The sequence below is a fragment of the Eubalaena glacialis genome, chromosome 2, assembly GCF_028564815.1.
Source record: "Eubalaena glacialis isolate mEubGla1 chromosome 2, mEubGla1.1.hap2.+ XY, whole genome shotgun sequence".
In the NCBI taxonomy this organism is placed as follows: domain Eukaryota; kingdom Metazoa; phylum Chordata; class Mammalia; order Artiodactyla; family Balaenidae; genus Eubalaena; species Eubalaena glacialis.
In genome coordinates this window covers 168,878,787-168,900,090 of record NC_083717.1, presented here as the reverse complement: position 1 = coordinate 168,900,090, position 21,304 = coordinate 168,878,787, and the positions used below count along the sequence as shown (strand labels likewise).

Genomic DNA, 21,304 nt, shown 5'->3' with positions numbered 1-21,304 from the left:
TCATCTTCTGCCACTGAAATGTAAGCCCCATGAGGGCAGGGACTTAGTTTTTTTCACTGGTATATCCCTAGCACCTAGGACAATCAATGCCTGACACACAGAAGGGGCTCAATAAATATTTGTTGAAAGAATGAATGAATAACTACATTCACATCCTCCGGTACTAAAGAAGCTCACATATCAGAAAAGCTTGGTGACATAATATTCTTCTTGGTCAGTCAAGCAACCTGCTTCTTCCTAGAACAATTTGCTCCTAATCCTCATATCTCCTCTCTAGTTACTTAGAGGATCTCCGATGTTACTAGGGCACTTCAAAACATGTAGAGATTCCACAGCAGAAACTAAAGACCTGCCCTGTGGGCCAATCTTTTAGTGACTGTCATCTTCGATAATTTTAAAGGCAAAAAGGCTTGATGAGGCTGTGTTGGAGTTAAAACACACACACACACACACACACACACTGAACTTGGGTCTTGAATCTAGCTCAGCTTATTTATATATAAGCTTGGGTAAATCACAGCCTCAGAAGCAACAGTCGCTAACCTCTTCTAATAACTTAGCACATGCCAGCCACTGTGTTAAATGCTTTCCACGCATATCTCATTTCATCTTCACTGCAACTCCTTGAAGTAGACATTAACATCTCCATTCTAGACATAAGGAAATCGAGGTTCCTGGAGATTGACTTTTTTTAACCCATGCAACAGCTTTACACGGCGTCTGACCTCTGGGTCCCCCGAGCACCTAGCCACTCCCCTGCGTTATAAATCTTTATTTCCTTAACTATAAAACTAAGGTAACGCCCACCTCCGCATGGGGATTAGTGGCAAGAAAGGACCTCCCTGTCTAACGCCTTCCTTCCTTCCATGCATAAAACAGTACGGTTTTTACATCAACTTCTGCCATGAGATGTCCCAAGGGAAAAGCACTAGGATGAGTGAAAGCGTGACTCTGGCCAGGGCCCCTCCAGTCACCCTCAGATCTGTCCATTCTAGGGGAGTTGGCACTTGGAGCTCCAGAAAGCGGAGAGGAGCTGGGAAATTTCCCACCGGTCCCAGAGGCCGGCGGGGGCAGGATCTGTTTTCCACTCTTTGAGGATTTTAAAGAAAGCAAACCCTAGGCCAGCAGCGGAAGAGCTCAACGCTGCCTCAGGGGCGGGGCGAGGGAGGCCGCCTCCTCCCCGGCCTCACCCCCGCAAGGCTCAGAGCCGGCCCGCTCCGGCCGCCAGGGACAGGCCGGGCCGAGGCGGCTCAGGGAAGCCGGGGCCGGCGGGGTCGCTCCTCCCCACCCGCTAATTCCTGGCCCCAAGCCCCCCGAGTCGGTCCTCACGGAGATGGCCGAGCCGCGACGCCGCTCCTCGCCTAGGTCCAGCACGTCCTCCATCTCTGCGGCCGCCTGACGTCACTTCCTGGAAACCCAGCGGCCCAGTCGCGTCCCTGACGACGGCTCCGCCCTTCCATCCCAATTCTTAAAGGGTCCGCCGCATCGTTCCTGGAGTCTATGTGCCAACCTCCAATTTAAACCAAACCTATCCTAAACCTGCCTTTTTTTGACATCTGGAAAAAATCTCCAGATATTAAATCCTGATAAGGGTGCTCCTGTGGGACAGTGAAAAATTTTAGTCTTTAGAAACTGCCTACATCTGTAGCTCTGTTCAAATACATAAGTTGTCAAGTGCAAAGCACTACTAGTAATAGTAGTAATTTTTCTGATGCCTTCCATTTGTACAGCTCTTTGCAATGTACAGAGGACCTTCACAGTTATTAGCTCATGGGAAGGGCATAACAAGCTTGTGTGGGAAGCAAGATAAGTTGTTTTGTCTCCAATGGACAGATGAAAAAACAGGCACACAGTGGGTCAGGTGCCAATAAATGGTCTATAATGAAAAGTGCAATATACATAATCTCTGCCTTCAAGAATACAGAGCCGCTGAAGCAACACATCAAAAACCTGTGTATTAATAACTTTCAAAAGTACAAATAATCCCTCCAAGACCCCATGAAGTGAGCAGGAGCAGAATCTCTATTCAACAGTTGAAGACACTCAGGTGCAGAGCAACGCCTTGAGGAAAATCACCTGAGCATTAAGCAGCAGAGCCAGGTGCCTTTCTAACACCAGATCTTACTGAAGAATTTTTCTCTGGCACATGTTACTGGGTGCCAGCCAGTCTCCTGGGCCAGCAGAGGAAGACGGCCCCCAAATTCCCAGTCTAATGGGACAAGCGAGTTGAGTCTTCATTGACTCTCCATGTAAGATCCCCACGTCAATGCCACTGACCAGTCCCTAGTACTGAGGACCCCCAGCCGGGACCCCAGAAGATGGGCTCATGACCCTGAAAGTGAACAGTGTCCCCAACAGCATGCCTGGGGTAAGGCTTAGATGGCTACCTCTTAAAAGCGAGGACTTGGAAGTGGGATTAATGACTCTAAAACAGGAATGCAGGATTTCTTAAATGCCTAGTAAATTATTCAGTTCAACCATTTATCCATACATGTTTACTGGGTAGGGCTATGCGTCAGCATGCCTGTGACAACAACAGTACTGCGTGGATGTCAGAAGAGTTGAAGCCTCATCCTAGCTCTGCTGCTAACTACCTGTGTAGCCAGGCAGAGCCCTCTCTGGACCTCAGCTTCCTCCCTTGTAGTGACTCTTAGAGATTACCCCTAAAATCTTTCACTCACAAACTCTGATTCTCAGTGAGAATAATACCCTGTTAGATTTTAACCTGAAAAAACATTCACTGTCAAAAACCCAAGATGGATGAAATATAGGCTCCAGTGAAGCCCTTGTTCCCTTCTTCCTTGGCACCAGATGAGGAAGAAGGGATTAATCTCTGGATTATTCCATTTCTTGTGATCTCTGTTGAACAATAATCAACATCGAGGCTGCAAAGAATAAAGAGCTTTGTTGGCGGGGGTCTTAAGAATTGCAATTCAGGAGACACAGATTCTGGTAAAGTCAAAAGAGTGTTCCAGGGAAGAGAAAGGGTCAGGGGCTTACAAAGGCAAAAGCCACAAGGCTGTACTCTGACACGAGAAAGGAAATATTTGTCCTTAAGGAATCACGAGTTATTTTAGAGTAAGGGTCTGATCAGTAGATAGGCTGTCACGAGTTATTATAAGGTAGGGGTCTGATAAGTATCTTGAGTTTCTGGCAGATCTTCTGAATGCCTTCATTAGGACAATAAGTGGTCAAAAGGTCAGATTTTATCCAGTCTGAGACTCGCATAATTCACACTTCCTCAATGGCCTTCTGGTTCCATTTTAGAGAGCTCTTAGCAATACCGACTCCATTTCTATTTTCCTTCCACTGCTCATAGCCACACCACCACCACTTTAGAGCTAATTTCCAAGCCTCCACTCCCACTTCTTCCCCAAATTCCTGAAAGCAAAGGGTGCACACTCTGGGCAGAAAGAAGCCCTGGAGTAGGGCTTTCCAAACCTTGCTGGGCACCTGAATCGCCAGATCTTACTAAAGTATTTTTCTCTGGTGCATGTTACTGGGTGCCATGTTACTGGCACCCAGTAACATGAAGTTTGTTAAAAATACATGTGTCAGTGCCCCGTCCCTGTAGACTCTGATTTGGTAGAGGTGGAGTCCAGAAGGACATCACTTTAATAATTTTCCCTCCCATTTTACAAGTATTTACTTAAAGGTCTCAGTAAGGCCTTCTCTGATTTTAAATTGCAACGTCCCCCCAGCCTAGGCACTCTGTCTCCTCTTCCCCTGCTTTATTTTCCACCATGGCACTTACCTTTTACCATACTACATTATTTACATATTTAGTTCATTTATTGCCTTTCCCACGGCCCTACTTCCACTTCTAGATGTAAAGTCCGTAAGAGAATGGTTTTGTTTGCTTTGTTCACTGTTGCATCTACAGAGCCTAGAACAGTGCCTGGCATATAGTAGACGTCAAAAATATTTCTCAAATGATAGCTGAATTCCAGAGGCAGTAGAGCACAGTAGTTAAATGCATAGACTCTGGCAATAGATTTCCTGGGTCCAAATCTCGGTGTTGACACCCACTGACTCTATGACCTAAAACTAATTCAAAAGCAAGTTACCTTAAGCTTTCTACACCTAGGATTCCTCATGTTTTATGCAAATAAAAATAATGTCTTCCAAACCAGAGAGCCCTTGTTAAATATCACCTCCACCACTCACAGGCAGTGTAGCCTCTTAAATGCGTCTATGCCTCACTGTCCTCAACTTAAACTGATCAACCACGGCCCCGGGGATGCAGAGAATCTCCCTTCAGTTAGTGGCCTAGGAGCCAGGGGCAGGAACCAGACCTCGCACGAAGGGCCAGGAAGGCTAGGGCGAGGTGGGATGGGGTGGCGGGGAGCAGCACTGAGTCCCAGGAAAGTGATCAATTCAGAGACAATCCTGGGGGCGGGCTCGGGCATGGTGGCTTGCCCTCCCTAAGCTTTTGATGGGAAAAGACCTAGAAGCTTCGGCTGAGAAAAGGAACGAAAGCGGAGAGAAAACCTCCCCTCACCCATCTGGGAAATGGGCTCGGGCCAACTGCTGACTTCGCGCTGGCTGGCGCAGCTCCCCGCGGAACCCTCGGCGGGGAGGAAGGCCGCGAACATCTGGAGGACATTTCTGCGAGAGCGGCTGCAGAGCGGGACTCCGGGAAGGGAGAAGTGCACTTGTACGCACGTCGGGCAGAGAGGGAGGCTGTTCCCCAGGGCACTCGGTCTTATTTTCCTCGTCCTCTTTCGCAGCCCCTTCTCCCCAGGCCCCCAGCCTCACCCCCCCACCCCCACCCCGGCCCTCCCGGCCTTCCCGGCTCCGACCCGCGGAGCCTCCTTCACTGGCGGCCTCGCCTCGCCAGAGGGCACCCTCGATCTGCCGGAAAACGCCACCATTTTTCAATGCCCCTGGAGCATCTCCAAGCTTCCGCGAGCCACCCGACTCCAATCTTGTCAATGAAGAATCGGGGCCAGGATCGCCGCGGGGCCGAACCCAGCTCCAACCCCGCTCCCAGGCCGGGCGTCAGCTCCACCGAGGGTGGGCACGGCCGCCCCTGCCCAGGCCCCGCGCGCTCGCCGGCCCCTGCCCAGTGTCCCGCCAGGCCCGGGGGGCGGCCTGGACGGGGGGCCTGGGAAGGAGCAGAGACGCGCCGAGGAGAGGACGGACTGACAGCTGGCGAGAGGGCGAAGGAGTTGGGGTAGAAGGAGGGAGGGGATTCATCGGAGTAACTTTCCAGAAAAACAGTCAACGTGTAGCAGGAGTGACTCCAAGAGGGTAAAAAAAGTTCAGTTACCACGTCGATCGAGAGGACTCGCGAAGTATTTTTCAAATGGGCTCGGCTTTTCCTGTGCCTGTTTAAAACATTAAAATCGTGCCGCAAAAGAGGCTGCGTGCGCTGGTCCCTCCCCCCACCCCTCCCCCACCTCACCCCCACCTCCCCTCGCCCCCCCCCCTCCGCCCCGGGCCAGAAACGTCATGGGAGGGAGGTATAAAATTTCAGCGGAGAGAAATAGAGAAAGCAGTGTGTGTGCATGTGAGTGTGTGAGAGAGAGGGAGAGGAGCTTGAGGGAGAGGGAGAGGGAGAGAGAGGGACGCTGGAGGGAGAGAAAGGGAGGGAACCAGAAAGCCAAGTCCAAGGGAATGAGCAAGAGAGGCGAGAGATAGGGGAAGAAGCATGAGAAAGAAGGAATAACAGCTTTCCGGAGGAGGCATGCAGTGAACTGGCTTCTATTTTATTTTTCTTTTCTTTTGTATCTTTTAAAGAGAAGCAGGGAACAGAAGCAATGGCCGAGGCAGAAGACAAGCCGAGGTGCTGGTGACCTGGGCGACCAAGTGGATTATTGGGGCTGCTCTCCAGGGGCTGTCCCCCCTGCCTTCCAATTGCACATAAGCCCACATCCCAGCCAATGAAGATGAGAGGCAGCGTGAACAGAGTCATTTAGAAAGCCCCCGGGGAAGTGTAAACAAAAGAGAAAGCATGAATGGTGTGCCCGAGAGACAAGTGTGTCCTGTGCTGCCCCCATCTTTAGCTGGGCCAGCAGCGGCCTAGCCCTGCCTCTCCCCACCTACTCACTGGTGATCTTTTTTTTTTTTTTTTTTTTTTAATTTTTTTTTTCTTTTCTTTTCCATCCTCTTTTCTTATTCTCCTTCAGGGCAAGGCAAGGATTTTGATTTTGGGACCCAGCCATGGCCCTTCTGCTCCTTCTTTAAAATACCCACTTTCTCCCCATCGCCAAGCGGCCGTTTGGCAATATCAGATATCTGCTCTATTTATTTTTACCTAAGGAAAAACTCCAGCTCCCTTCCCACTCCCAGCTGCCTTGCCACCCCTCCCAGCCCTCTGCTTGCCCTCCACCTGGCCTGCTGGGAGTCAGAGCCCAGCAGAACCTGTTTAGACACATGGAGAAGAAACCCAGAGCTTCAAGGCACACAGTCGGCTTCTTCGTGCTCAGGGTTGCCAGCGCTTCCTGGAAGTCCTGAAGCTCTCGCAGTGCAGTGAGTTCATGCACCTTCTTGCCAAGCCTCAGTCTTCGGGATCTAGGGAGGCCGCCTGGTTTTCCTCCCTCCTTCTGCACGTCTGCTGGGGTCTCCTCCTCACCAGGCCTCGCAGCCCCCGGGCCTCTCTCCCCTGCTCACGCATGAAGATGCACTTGCAAAGGGCTCTGGTGGTCCTGGCCCTGCTGAACTTTGCCACGGTCAGCCTCTCCATGTCCACTTGCACCACCTTGGACTTCGACCACATCAAGAGGAAGCGGGTGGAAGCCATTAGGGGACAGATCTTGAGCAAACTCAGGCTCACCAGTCCCCCCGATCCATCGGTGTTGGCCAACATCCCCACCCAGGTCCTGGACCTTTACAACAGCACCCGAGAGCTGCTGGAAGAGGTGCACGGGGAGAGGGGAGACGACTGCACTCAGGAAAACACCGAGTCGGAGTACTATGCCAAAGAAATCTATAAATTCGACATGATCCAGGGGCTGGAGGAGCACAGTAAGTCCAAATTCCCGCTGGGGTGTCTGCTCTGGAGGGTCTGAACTGGAGTGGGGAGCTCCACAGAGGGGGGCCGAGCGGTAGCCACACAGCAGGGTGCCCCGGGTTCACCCGCACCCAGCTGGGGAGGTGCGATGCGCAGCTGGGGCTGGATAGGTGGGTGGGGAGGGAGACAGAGGCATTCTGGTAAGAGTCGAGTGCTGCTGGGAGGCCGGGAGCCCTGGAGTTGAGCAGCTTGCTGAACTCACATCACATCGTTGACTGACTTTAATTTGGAGTGACATTGCGCTGTCCCGTTAGCACGCGTGCTGTGGCACGTGTGGTCCGATAGGTGCATGTGGGTGCCATAAAGGGGCAGGGCTGGCTCTCTCATAAGAGAGCCCGTGCGGTTCCATGAGCTGGAGACCTCGGTCTTCTCCCTGCTTTTCACACCTCATCGTGACACGTCTCACGTTCTGTTTTTCCAGTTCTGGGGAAGAAGAGTATACCTGCCCCAAATTATTGTCTGTCCAGCTTTTTGAGGCCCAGGCAAGGGACAGCTTCTAGCTGTCTAGGCCCTTCAGTCCACACCGTGCATGTGACCCATGTGAGCTGTGTGCGTGAGGGAAGGGGATGCGCCTATGTTCACGTGGCTGTGTGCTTTAAAGCGATGTGTAGTCTGATTTCGTACGGTACGCAGATTCATGCGTGCAAAATGGGCGTCTTCCGGGCCCGCGGACACGGGGAAAGCAGGGATGTGGCTCTGGATGTGTGGATGACGGCTGGCAGCCCTTTTGTGTCTGCGTGTCAGGGGAAGAGTGGGTGGGAGGTGTGGCTGTGGATACAGAGGGGACGTGTGTCTGGGAGTGTGTCTTCCCAGGAAGCTCCTGTCTGTGCTGAGAAGCTGGGAGGCTTCTGGGTGAGACGTCTGTTTGTTTGTACACGTGTGGAAGTCATGTGTGTTTACTGAACGGGGATTTAAAAAACCTCAATACAAGAGAGAGAGATTTGGCAGATGCTGAGAAACTGACAGCCCAGGAAGGAGGAATGTGAGCCACTCACAGGCTAGGGACTCTGGGAATAGCTCTGTTTGCTTTTCCTACCAGCAGGTGTCCTCGACACCCAGGCTACCTCAGCCTTGGCTCACCTGAGAGGTGGGCAGTGCCTGGAGTGGGTGTGGGAGAATGGGATGGAACGGGCAAGGTGAGGGTGGTCAGCGGGGGTACTGCAGGGGCTGAAAGGAACCTGGCTAGAGACAAGGAGGAGTGGGCAGCCGATGGATGGACCAGCTCTGGCAGAAGGTACCAGAGGCCTCACCGGGAGCTGGCCCGTGCCAGGCCCAGGAGCTTGTGGTTGCTGGTGAGGGGCTCCCACTCCGGCTTCCTGTGGCTGCCTTAGGAGGTGGCTCCCGTGTGGGGTGGTGGCCGGAGAGTGAAGCACAGCTAGTGCTCCCTGCCCAGGGTTCTCTAGGTGGGGCTGACTCAGGGTCCTCAGGGGCCTATGGTTCCCAGAGGCACCAGCAGCCGAATGGCTGAACACCCAACCCCCTGGGCACCCACAAAGGCAGGAGATAGTGGCCAAACATCGGAGAAGGGTGGAAAGCTGACGCCTGCGGGAGAGGTGTGAGGAGAGTCCAGGGCAAGAGAAAAGGACTCGGATCTTAAGGATCCGGGTCAGGAGGAGGAGTCCCGGGGAAGAGGGATCTAAGTCACCGGGGCCCACCCAGCCTGGAATCCCAAGCTGAGAACAAATGAGCCAGAGAGATGCAAGGGCACCCAGGTGCCAGTGGACATGTGTGCAAAGACTCAGAGTACAACTAGTGGACAGCCCTGGGGACAGCCAGGACAGGGCTGCACAGATGCTGGGCAGCTCCGGGCTGCAGCACCAGGACCTTCCTTGAAACTGCAGTAGGTGAGGGTGGCCCTGGGGCCACAGAGCCATGATCAGGCCAGGAAGAAACCTGGCACAGTGGGCAGGATGCGACTTGAGATATCATGAAGGGTCCGGGGCCCCATGGGACAGGGGTGATGCCAGCGAGGCTTGCAGGTGCAAACAGGAAGCAGGCCCAGACTCTGCAGCTGTTGGAGGTGACACAGAGGCTGAGCAGATGCAGGCCTGGCCCGCCCTCCAGCTGGTCAGGTGTTGAGCCAGCCCCAGAGAGACGGACGCACAAGGCACACTAATTATAAAGAGGCAGTGGGCAGATGCAAACGTTTAACAGATGCTGAGAGGGAGCAGAGAGCCACCCTCCAAGGTTGGGTCGAGGGAAGCCTAGTGTCTAGAACTCCTGAGGGTGGGCCGGGGTCTGTGGGTGGGGCACTGGTAGGATCTGAGTGCCAGAGCTCCTGCTGCCGAGGTGATGAGATCGCATTCCCTTCCACATTTCATCACTCCCAGCCCCTTCCGGTACCCAGTGGACAGGCTCTCAGAGGGAAGTGACAGCAGGAGCTGGGGCAAGGAGACAAGGGTGCCTGGAGTGCAAAGTGCAAGGAGGACTAACTTCCAGTGGCGCAGGAGAAAGGGCATCAAGGTGAGAGCAAAGAGGATAAGACCCGTTCTCTGGCTCTGCCCTGTCAGATGGGTACCCCGATTGCCCTATTTTCCAGATAAGGAGACTGCAACATTCATCAATTAAGTGATTTGCCCCAAAAGAACCAGGGCTGTAACCTTGACACTCTCCCTACAGAATGCATGCTGTCAAACAATAATGCAAAGCATAAAATACGCATTGTAAGTCCCACCTTTAACCTTTGGGCTCCAAAAGAACTTTGGTTTATGATATGAATGAATCACATGTTGGACCAAGCAGGTGGGCGTAGGAGCTATTATTGTATGTTAGTAACCCTGGTGGCAGATTGCTTAGGGATCACTGGGTGTGCTCTTTCTTAGCTCTGCCTATTTTTACGGCCTGGAGATTCATACTGCCACAAACATTCTCCCAAATTCAACAAAAGTGTTTTCATTATCTGCTTAAGAATCTCAAGCAGGTTAAGCAACTACACCATGTGGAATTGAGCAGGTCACATCTCTGACCCTCAGTTTCCTCATCTGTAAAGTTACAGGTAATCTCTAAGCTCCCTTCCAGCTGAAACAATTCTATGTATACATCTGGGATGATTCAACAGGTCTCTGCTGGGGAGTGAAGGCAAGACTCATATATATCTTATTCCTATATAATTCTCCAGGATTTTGCTATGGGAAGTGGGTAGAGGCTTTCTCTGACCCACGTGGTGGGGAAGCACACAGCTTTTTCAGTTCTTTTGTCATCCTTGTTATCAAGATATTACCAGTGTAGGTGCTGTTTTAACTTCTGGCTTGTAATTATCTGTGCCTGGCAGGAGACTCTTGTTTTCATCGAGGTCTGACGCTAAGACAACCAGCAAACCCAGAGTTCACGAGCAAAGAGAAAACGATATTTTAGCGTTTCTTTTCTGGATGCCACTTTTAGATCTTTTTCATTCTGAAAATTAAAAGATGTTTCTTATTGAAAGAACTCATTTGTTCTAAGTGCCAATGCTCTCTGCACGCTAGGTCAGTGTTTCTCCAAGTGTGGACTAGAGGCTAGGTCAATGTGAAAAATGTGAATTCCTAGGCCCTAGCCCACCCTTACAGAATCAGAATCTCTGGGGGTGTCGTCTTGAAGAATCTGTATTTTTAACAAGCTCCGTATTGATTTTTAAGTTCACTGACGCTTAAGACTCAGTGAACGAGGGCAAAACCTTTCCTTAGAAGGCCTGCAAACACAAGAGCCCACAGAGCCCAGGCAGCTGATGCAAATGATCTAGAGGAAAGGCTGCAGCACAGGGACCATGACAAACTGCACAGGACACTTGGCTTCGGGGTCATGGAGAGAATAGGGTGTATGGGGAGACTAGTGGCGGGGGGGACTTGGAACTGCCCATGTCCCATTAAAAGAGGGCACCCACTGCTCAGCTCCTGCCAATTTTTGCATTGGGGAATGTGGGTCCAGCATGACTAGATCTTAACTGCTTCCCAGAAGAGCAGAAAATCTTTCTGTGAAATTTCCCAACTTTTAACCTGGGCTTAAAATGTTTATGGGCTTCTAATTCAAAATTTTACAAAACAATGCATTGGCCAAACAATATTTTAACGGGCTAACATTTAAAGGTTAACCTATTTAAAGGTTGAATCCTTAAAGCTGTGGTTTATCAAACATCCAGAACATCTGGATGCCATGGTACCCTTTGCAGAGCACTATAAACTGTGGTTCTCAATCCTGGCTACACATTAGAATCATCTGGAGATCTTAAAAAAAAAAAAAAAAACAGCTCTGGACCCACCCATACCCCAATGAGGTAGTCAGACTCTCTGGGGAGTAGGTCCAGGCATCATCTGTTTTTAAAGCTCCCCAGGTGATTCTAAGGAACAGCTAGGGTAGAGGAGCACTGCCACACTGATATATGTAGTCCCATCATTGGAACCAGAAGTAATTTTACTAGCAGAAATGATGAACACAAGCAGAAGTACATCTAGGAGCCCAGGTGTCTGAAAGCATTAAAAAATGCCTGGTCTAAACATGGTCAGCTGTTTCCAGATTTTTCCATGAATACCCTGCATGAATATTCTTTGCTTATTTTTCTCTCCCTATAGTAAAAAAGAGAAAATGGCACCCATTAATATATATACTTTGTGTGCAATAGAAAAAGTTGGTCATAATTTAATTTGTAAAGATGGACCCCCTAGGCCAGCTCTCATAATACTAGTGTTCTGCAGAAGCATGGCTTAATCACAAAACTGGGAAGTGGTTTTTGTCTGAGGCATAAGTTGGCACTCTAGCCCCATTTCATGGAATCCTGCTACAGTTTGTTGGTGAAATCATCCCTCCACTAAATGATCTCTGAGGTCCCCTCCAACTTCCAGAGTCTCTGCTTCAGTAAATGAGGTCAGAAGAGCTGGGTTCAAATCCCACCTCTGCCACCTACTATGTGAGTGATCTCGGAAGAGTAATTTAACTTTCCTGATACTTACTTTTCTCATTTGTCAAATGATAAATTTTACTTATTCTCATTCTCCTCAAGGATTGTTAGAGGGTCAGATGAGTTAACAGAAGTTCTATGAAATGTAAGATAGTGTTATTACATTTTGTTTATTTATTTGTACTCTGGCTCATTCCACAAATTATTTAAAGCATCGTTAGTATTCAGTGGCTTTAATTGTCAAGAAGATTATGTTTACATTTTATTTTCTCTCCTATACAGTTCTTTTAAAATCACTAATGATTGTGTCTGAGCTTTGCTTGCTAGTGTCAGTTTGCTTGTGTCAATTAATTCATGTGTGACCCTGGCCAAGACCCCTCTGGGCATGAAGTTATCTGAAGTGGGTTGCACTAGATGACCCCTAATGTCCCTTCTGAGTCTGTTAGAAATCTGTAGATCCCAGGGATAAAATATGACCTTTCCCATCCCCTTGAAATCTCCTTGAAATTCCCACCAAGAGGAGTCTAGCTTGGGGAACAGATATCTGATTGATTGGGCTGGAAGACTCAAGGAGGAAGGGTGACGAGGGTGTCCTGAAGACCCTTTTGGCTCATCATCCCCCATCCCCTGGCTCCCCACTGTCTTGCCCCTAGTCTGACTCTTCTCACTGGCACGGGCCATTTTCTGTTCCCCTTTCCCTTTTTATAGCAACGCACACACTGCGCTGACATATCTTTTATTCCCTCTTTAAACAGTTACTGGAGGTACTAGCCTAACTGAAGCCATATTGATGACAGCTCCTCTGAGACCCAAGTATGTCAGTACTTGAGAAGGTTTCCCTTCCAAGGAGCTTACCCATGTCCAGAGGGTTACAGACTTGCAAACTCAAAAATTAAACTGCCATCATGATCCCTCTTTCTGGTTTTATCCGAAATGGTTTAGGGAATAGTTGGCAGTATTCGTTCTTTCAAAGCCAGTTATTAATCAGGGCTTCATTAGCTAGCATTCACACATTTTTTTCCCCAACATCTGTTCCATTAATTTTCTAAGAACCAGTGTCAGACCCACCAGATGGCAATTTCCAGAAACACTCACTCATCCTTTCCTACAGCTCAGTAGCGCATGTGCTTGTGTCCAGGCCTCTGATCCTCCTGCCCTGTCCATGACTTCCTAAACCACCCCTGGGGTGATTATGGGCTTGTTCCAGCCATGTTCATTATGTGTGGAATCTGGGTCTCTGGGCTTGGATTTCAAGTTCTGGCTATTGTTACCATTTGTGTAGAAAGTTTTTCTCTGGGTGTTAATGCTGCTCAGACCTTGAGGTTGTAAAGAAATGACAGGATCTTCCTGTCTCCTTTATCTGGCTCTGAGGGGGTGGGAAAGAGCATGTGTGGCCTTCTGTCTTGTGGACAGAGGTTCAGAGGCCAGCAGGGTGACAGAGGCTGGCATAGCATGTGCTGTCAGGGAAAGTAACCCTTAGAGAGAGAGGAGCCAATGGTGATAGACCGGCTCAGTCTGAAGAAACATCTGGGGGGTCTGCCAGGCTCCAGATGTGGGCTCCTTGTCACACCAGTGCTGTCTCATTAGATCTAGAGTGTCACTGTCTATGACTCCCTACTGTTAATGATATAAAATCCAACCCCTCGGTCTGACGTTTCAGCCTCCCCGCAGGTGGACCCCAATCTACTGTCTTGACCTTGTCTCACGGGCTCCAGCCTGGCTGCTTCAGGTCCCTCTTACTCACGTGCGTTTGCTCCCCTCCCTGCCTGTGCTTCCAGCAGTCCTTTCATGTAAAATTCTTTCCTCTGCATCCTTAGACCCTTTCCTCCCGCAGGACCCAGATCAAATAATCACCCAGATCAAATAATCACCACTTCCACGAAGTGCTCTCAACCCTCTCCCTCCTCTGACCTGTTTGCAGCAACTCCTAGGCTTCTCCAAAGGCACTTAGCACTTTCCCTCTGGTCCTGTTGTTTGGTCCATGTACTAACAGCCTCCCCTGGATATTAATCTCCTTGAAGGCAGGGGCCCTGTCTATTCCTTTTTGCTTCCCAGTGTTAGCCTGTGCTTGGCACATACTATTTGTTCAATGCATGTCTGATGAATGAATGAATGCCTGAATGAACAAACGCATGAATGAATCAACTAGCTAACAATGATTAAACTGCTAGAGGAAATTGCTGATATCACTGGAGAATCTGTATTTTCTAAAAGAGTAGGAAAGCAGGTTGGAGAGCCTGCCAGAGCGGGGACGGCGAGGTGAGGGGTTGGAGGGGCCAGTTGTTAGTGCCATGTCCTGGGGCTCCATGTCCTGCTTCTCCATCAGACCTGTGTGTGATTCCAGGGCCACCCCGGATCTTCCTTGGGTTTCCACCTTTAGGTCTGAGGCCTCAAGCTTCTAGAGAGGTCACAGTTGGAACCCTGGCCCCTTGCTGAGTGTCCGCTGGCAGCACACTGTCCCTGTGGGTCTCGCTCATGCTGTGCCTCCCCCCACTGCTCTGCCTCCTAGATGACCTGGCCGTCTGTCCCAAAGGAATCACCTCCAAGATTTTCCGCTTCAACGTGTCCTCAGTGGAGAAAAATGAAACCAACCTGTTCCGAGCGGAATTCCGGGTCTTGAGGATGCCCAACCCCAGCTCCAAGCGCAGCGAGCAGAGGATTGAGCTCTTCCAGGTGAGCCCCCTCCCAGGACAGACACCACTCAGGCGGGAAAGCTGGTTCCTTGGCCAGATCGGGCCTCCACGCTGCTCAGAGTTCAGCAGACCTGGGTGTGAATCCTACCTTCTCTGAGCCTTAGTTTCTGTAGCTGTGTCTGTCGTTAAGAGGATTAAGACTTAACCGAGGAACTCAAAGGAACATTTAAGAAGTCTTAGTTTGCTCTTGCTGCCCCTCCCCGTCCTCCTGCACCATGACACGCGGGTGCCGTGTCCTGGCCTCGGGACTTATTCCTTCCTCTGCCCTGTAGATCCTCCAGCCGGATGAGCACATAGCCAAGCAGCGCTATCTTGATGGCAAGAATCTGCCCACGCGGGGCACTGCTGAGTGGCTGTCTTTCGACGTCACAGACACTGTGCGTGAATGGCTCTTACGAAGAGGTAGGTGGACTCAGGATGAGCATTTTGGAAGGAACCTCAGGTCTCTTGGTCCTTCATGACACAGAGGGAAGAGGACAGAACTAGGGGAGGCACAGATCTGGGTTCAAAGCCTAGCTTTGCCATTGACTTGTTGTGTGTCCTTTATTCGTTCACTCAACTGACACTAACTAAATGCTCACTCTGAGCCAGGCCCTGGGGATTCAGCAGTGAGCCAGACAGGTGAGGTCCCAGATCTCACGGGGTTTTTGTGCTGGTGGGAGAGACACGTAGTAAACAAGTAAACATATTGATGAATAAGACTTTTATATAAATTATAGTGATAAGTACCAGGAAAAACAGAAAGAGGGCAAAGCGATAATGACTGGGTGGGGTCCAACATCAGATGCTCAGGGAGTCTCTATGAAGAAGGAATTTGTGCACTGAGATATGAGGGACAAGAAAGAGGCAGTCTGTGAAGGTCGGGATAAAGGATGTGCTAAGCAAAACCAGTGAGAAGCAGCAGGAGCCTGACTGGTGTGGCTGGAGCAGAGAGAGCTGGGGGGCCAGAGGGGAGCTGGAGCCATATGATGTAGGACCTGTAAGGCCACGGTTAGGTGTCAGGACTTATTCCAAGTGGGATGAGACGTCCTGGGTGGGTTACAAGCAGGGCTGGGGATGTGGGGGAGAGATGATTTGGTTTACATCTTTCAAAGGCTCTCTGGTTGTCCTGTGGTCAAGGGAAGAAGTTAGGGGCCGCTGTAGCAGCCCACGTGCGAGCAACATGGGCTTCGTCCAGGGCGGTAGCCGTGTGTATGGAGATGATTAAGGATTTGTTCTGTATTTTGGAGGTAGAACCAATAGGACTGACTGGTGATTAGATATGGGGTGAGAGGACACAAGAGGAGTCTAGATGACTAAAGATTTTGGGCTGAACACCCACGTGGGAACACTTATTGAAATAGGGAGGCTGGGAGAAGAGCAGGTTTGGGGGCAGGTTCCATTTTGGCCGATTAAGTTTGAAAGGCCTGGCAGTCATCCAAGTAGAGCTGTCCAATAGGCATATCAAACTTCACATGTCCCAAATCTCTCACCCACTCGCTCTGCTTCCTCACCTGGAAAATAGGTAATGGTGTCTTCCCTTCATGCCTCACAGAGCTATTTTAAGGATCCATTGTAGTTAAGAGAACTTCCAAGTTTTCGGCCTGTTACGGGACAGTAAGCTTTTATTAGGTCAGATGAGGAAATGGAGGCCCAGAGAAGTTAAGTGGCTTGACCAGAGTCATCCAGCCTGGATTACAGCTTGAGTCTCCTGATGGACAGTCATGGTGCGTCGTGGCATCACGCTCTGCTATTTCTTCCCTTCTTTGCTTGGTGGTGCTGCCTGGTCCGGTGCTCAGTGGGGTGAGGGTATCTAAGGTGGTCCTGTCTGTTCCTCGTATCCCTCTTGTGAAGGATTTTCTACTCTCGTCAGCTGCTGGGGAGACACAGTCCATCCATCCACGTACTGATATCCAGAGTCTCTTGGGCAGGTGGGTGCTTCCTTGTCCTCAGTGTTTTAGGAAATTAGGGGTTGAAGCTCTAAGGCAGAGATCACAAACTGGTTGGCCTACCAATATTGTTTTAATTTAGCTAGTGGTCAGCAGGTTTTGTTTTAAAGTCAGGAGATTTCACATAAAACCTAGACTTCTGGCTTTTCTTGACAAATGGGAAGATTTCCTGGTACCAATCCATCAGAGATGAGTAGGGCCACCTCTTGAGGCAGGGCCTGCATTCTTCATGTCACCACAGGCCCCGCCATTCCCCAGTGTTCCCCAGGAGTGCGGCTGGCAGTCCCAATTCAGCATGATACACTGGCTCGCTTTGCTCACTTACATAACCTGCTGGGCTCTGTAGGCATCCGAGTGTGCAGGTTCCCATCTGAGGGGCATAACCTGGTGGCTGAGTTGGCAGATAGGGGGCTGGAGGTCCTGCCTCAGCTCCAAAGGTACTGGGAGTTCCATCCTATCTCCCTGACTGAGCACGAAGGCAAAAACCTGGGAGAAGCCACGTGCACCAGCTGACAGCAGCACTGTGGGAATTCTGACTCAACTCTGCCTAGAGCCCGACATGGCTACAGAGAGGAGAGGCTGGGGAAATGAATCTCTCAGCTTCCCTGTCTGATTTTGATCAGCTCCACCTGGATTTCTTTGAAGCCCTGGGCACTTGAAGGAGTTCTTATTTTCACAGCTGCAGAACTCAATGAGAAGTTTGCACTGAGAATGATTTCCATCCTCCTTGAGACATCAAAAAGATAATTTCGTAATAAAACCTATGGGTTCCCCACCCACCGTCCCCACCGCTGCCAATTCTGAGGTTAGTTCTTCACTGGAACCTTCAGTTCCCGCTCCGGCAGATGCCGCCCACCCCTCGCACGGGGGAGTCATACACAGACCTTTACTTGTGCAGAGCTCCTGAGTCTCTTGAGGGTTCTTGGCCCCAAACAAGGCAGTAAATGGACTCCAAATGGAGCAGCTGGCGGTGTGGACTGTGAGGAAACTGAGTCACATATACGGTCTTGTATTAGTTCAGCAAACATCTAAGAGCCTGCTGTGCACCGGTTCCCAGGCTGCCTTCTGGGCCCAGAGCCGGCTGGAGCCCTCTCCAGGGCTGTGGGCCCAGGTCTTCACACCCCTGTGCTGTTGTTCCACACAATCTGTGGCTCCCCTGTGTGCAGAGCCTGGCCTCCTCAAGCAGGCCGGGCAGGGAACACGCCCAGCACCACGGCTCAGGACAGGGGGCACACTGGGAATACACAGCCGTTTTCTATCTCAGTGACTGTGTGGGCATCTACCTTGATGGTCCCGGCTGGGCTCTCTTTGGTCCCTCTTTGTCTCTAACAATTAGGAGTGTGGGTCTGATATCAGGCTGCCTGTGTTTGAATCTTGGTTCTACCACTTACTGGTTGGATACCTCGGTCAAGCCATTTAATTTCCCTAAGCCTCAGTGTCCTCATCTGTATAATGCGGGGAGGGGGCAATAATAGTTCCTGCTTTGTAGGATTAGTATGGAGATTACATAAATGAGTTAATGCACGTATAGTCTTAGAGTGGTGTGTGACATGTAGGAACACTCAACAAGTGTTGGTGATTATCGTCATCATTCTCTGAGCCGTCTACCTAGACAGAGCCTGTTAGCCAAGCCAGGCACCATCACACACTCACTACCTGCACCCTAACCCTAACTCTCCCCAACACATCTGTCTGCATCTTGACTTTCTAACTCACAGACTCATAGGACTTGCCCACTCTAGGTCTCTCCCGGACTACTTAAACCCTTCTGGGTAATAGGAAGTGTACTATGTTTTATGTAGCCTGTTTCAGCTACTCTAGCTCCTTCTTTTAGCCGCCTTAAACCAGAAAGAGGACACTCCTTATACATCCCTCTCTATTCACTTCTTGTTCTCCATCTGGGGCTCAGCTTCCTTGTTATATTGGCCCCTCCCCACCCCACCAAAGCTAACCTGGAACAGAAATCTTCAAGCTCAGCAGGTGTCAGTGTATGCCAGAGGCTGCCCTGATTGGGGCGGAACAAACGAAGCTGGGATCTAGAGTTTATGGAAGAAGGGATTGGGCTGGTTTTTAACCAGTAGAACTGGGATATCCAGGTCTGCCTAACGCTGACTGGAATCTCTGGGCTTGGGCCATTCTGCGCATGAGAAGGATGCTGAGGTGGCCTGGACTCTTTGGGGTTTTCCCTGCTGACATCAGATTTCTGGAAGACCCCAGGTTGGCCCCAAGGCTGGATACTCACACAGAACTAGGGTGACCTCCGAGAGCAGTGCATCAATCAGATCCCTGAGGCGCTGACCCTGACCTCAGAGGTCATCCCCCCACGACCTCTCCCATAGCTGGCTGCTGCCCTGGATCAAGAGAGCTTCCCTGATTGAGTCTCACCCACCAGGATTGACATGACACCAGACTACCTGGTTTCCCTGCACAAAACTACTGGATTCAGTTCAAATTTTTCATTCCTTATTCTTCCTTTTTTTCCTTCCACTTTATGCAACCCCTTTTACTAATTTCCTTGCTTTCCCAATTTTAGTTACCAAAATACCCGATCCCACAGCCAATAGGAGAAGGGGCCAGAGCTGGCCTTTTTGCCCCACAGTATCAGCCACCAAACCCTGGTGCCTCCAGGCTTCCTCACACTTGTTTTCTCCGAGCTCATGCCATCTGGACCCTTGGCCATGGCCCTCTGCCACCTCTTCCGGCCTGTTCTCTAATTTCACAACCGTCTTCCTGAGCCGGTGGTTGTCGCTCAGTGAGCCATCCACAGCCCCGCTGGATACATTTACAACTCCCCCGTTAAGGTGAACAAGGATTGCCAAAGAAGAAACTCTAAGTAATCTTGGCCTCATCATGTCCTTGTTCCTTAAGGAAAATATAGCCAAGCATAACTGAGATTTGCATCTTATCTCCTCTGGAATCTACCTCTCTCTCTCTGTCTACAATTGTAGCCCTGGTAGAAATGGTGGCCTCTTCCACCTTGACTGATTCTGCTGCTTGCTTGCCAGAGACCTTGCTGTAGCTTTGCTTTCTGAATTTTAATCCTAGAGCTCAGCCTGTGCCCCTTCCTCCCATCTCGTGGCCTTTTGAATCACAGCCTCTCTACCCCACAGTTCTTCAGTTTTCCCCTTTCCCTGGTCTCTTCCAGGCACTCTGCCTCTCTCCTCTGTCCTTTCACAGCTAGAATATCTCCTCTCTCAACCGACATGTAGGGGGTGTGACTGGTTTTCTCCTTCTTTCCTGTACCCTCATCCTTTTGTCCCCTAGTAGGCCGGTGACATTTTCTTTTTCCTAAACCATTCTTTGAGAATAGATGACTATTAAAATTCTCCTTCATGGTGCCCACTGGTTTATGCCTCCATTTGGTTGTTTGTAACACAATAGAAATATGTGGAATGTGGCAGCATGAGCGTGAAGGTCTGCTATAGCCTTGGCAGCACTTTCTGTCACCTGTGAGCCTCAGTCTAACTCAGTTCCTATGACTGCCTGTGGCGGCAGAGGCCCTGGCTCTTCTGTGTGTGACTGGTGGGTACCCTCCTTCATCACACAAACTGCTTTTCTCACCAATGCTGTGTCTTATTTTGCAGAATCCAACTTAGGTCTGGAAATCAGCATTCATTGTCCATGTCACACCTTTCAGCCCAATGGGGATATCCTGGAAAACATTCAAGAGGTGATGGAAATCAAATTCAAAGGTAACAAAATGGATGTGTATGGTAGAATGGGTGGGGGAGTTAATGAAGCAAGACGTAACAGGAAACTCCTACCAGACCCCAAGGAAAGGAACCAAGTGAGCTCCCTCACAGAGATGGCCAACTGTTTTGTACTTGAGGGATTCTGCTTTGTCCCAAAAGCAAGAACTCTCTATTCTATAGAGAATACATTAGCATCTGGAAGACAGTGTTATGCTAGTAAGAGCCGTGAAATCATGTAGGCAAGCTGGTCCACTTCTCTGAGCTCAGTCAGCAAACTGGGGATGACAGTACCTCTTTCACCCGGTTGTCATGAAATCAAATGAGATAACGAATGTAAAATAGAGCGCATGGATGCTCAGCAAATAATAGTCGTCTTTGCTTTCCCCAAAAGAAATGAACTTTGGTGCCTGTGAATATGAGCACTCTGACTATCGGGCTTTCCAGATGTTGCAGAGCCCACCCGATCCGACATCCGGGTTTGAACGACTGCTTTGGGCCTCAGGGTATTTGCATTGAGGGCAAAATAGTTGAGAGTCATTTCTGGTTTTCCAGTATGTTTCCAAGGCACTCAGCCTAGACAGTCTCTGGATTTGCAGGGAAGTACTATTTTCCTTTCGAAGCTCTGTTGTGGGTGACTGAGGCACACCTGAGGCCAGGAGGTTTGTCAAGGTCAAACCAACCAATTCAAAGCCTGAGGTCAGAGGCGTGTCTGGAAAAAGGTACAGGCCTCTCTTGACTCCCAGCGCTGGGCAGTCCTTTGGCCCTTCATGGGCCTTATTTCAGAGCCTGATTTTTTAAAAAGCACATCATTTGACATCCTAATCACAGAACCTCAGAGCTCAAAAGACCTTGGAGTCCCTACCTACAGCCCGGGTTGGGTTGAAATCCTCCCACTTCAGTAATCGTTATCTTGTTCATAAAGATTTTCAGAAAGAAGTCTGAGGTCCAGCTTCCCATTTATCCTCCAGTCCTAGTGCCCCTGCATGAGGTCCAAGGCCCTCCTGTCACCATGCAAATTCAGCTCGTCACGTTCCTGTCCCTGGTGGAGATGGGCAACAGCCAGCAGCTGGCCGTCACCAAATAGATCTTCTTTGAGTTGAGACTCT

At 50.2% G+C, this 21,304-nt stretch overlaps 2 protein-coding genes across 4 annotated transcripts in view; one reads left to right on the top strand and one right to left on the bottom strand.

The window, feature by feature from the left end:
• The window catches only part of IFT43 (intraflagellar transport 43), an 88,648-nt gene extending 87,252 nt beyond the window's left edge, over positions 1 to 1,396 (bottom strand). For both annotated transcript variants that reach the window (XM_061181108.1, XM_061181109.1), the window contains exon 1: positions 1,330 to 1,396. In XM_061181108.1, the coding sequence (XP_061037091.1) occupies positions 1,330 to 1,383 (54 nt within the window). In that variant the 5' untranslated portion in view covers positions 1,384 to 1,396. The remainder of the gene's footprint in view (positions 1 to 1,329) is intronic.
• The window catches only part of TGFB3 (transforming growth factor beta 3), a 28,038-nt gene that overhangs the window by 1,394 nt on the left and 5,340 nt on the right, over positions 1 to 21,304 (top strand). The window contains exons 1-5 of one of the 2 annotated variants that reach the window (XM_061181107.1): positions 5,234 to 5,253; positions 5,743 to 6,969; positions 14,395 to 14,558; positions 14,851 to 14,980; positions 20,091 to 20,198. In XM_061181107.1, coding sequence (XP_061037090.1) covers positions 6,483 to 6,969; positions 14,395 to 14,558; positions 14,851 to 14,980; positions 20,091 to 20,198 — 889 coding nt within the window. In that variant the 5' untranslated portion in view covers positions 5,234 to 5,253; positions 5,743 to 6,482. Of the gene's footprint in view, positions 1 to 5,233; positions 5,254 to 5,742; positions 6,970 to 14,394; positions 14,559 to 14,850; positions 14,981 to 20,090; positions 20,199 to 21,304 lie in introns of those variants that run through there. The other variant, XM_061181106.1, reaches the window with a different exon arrangement.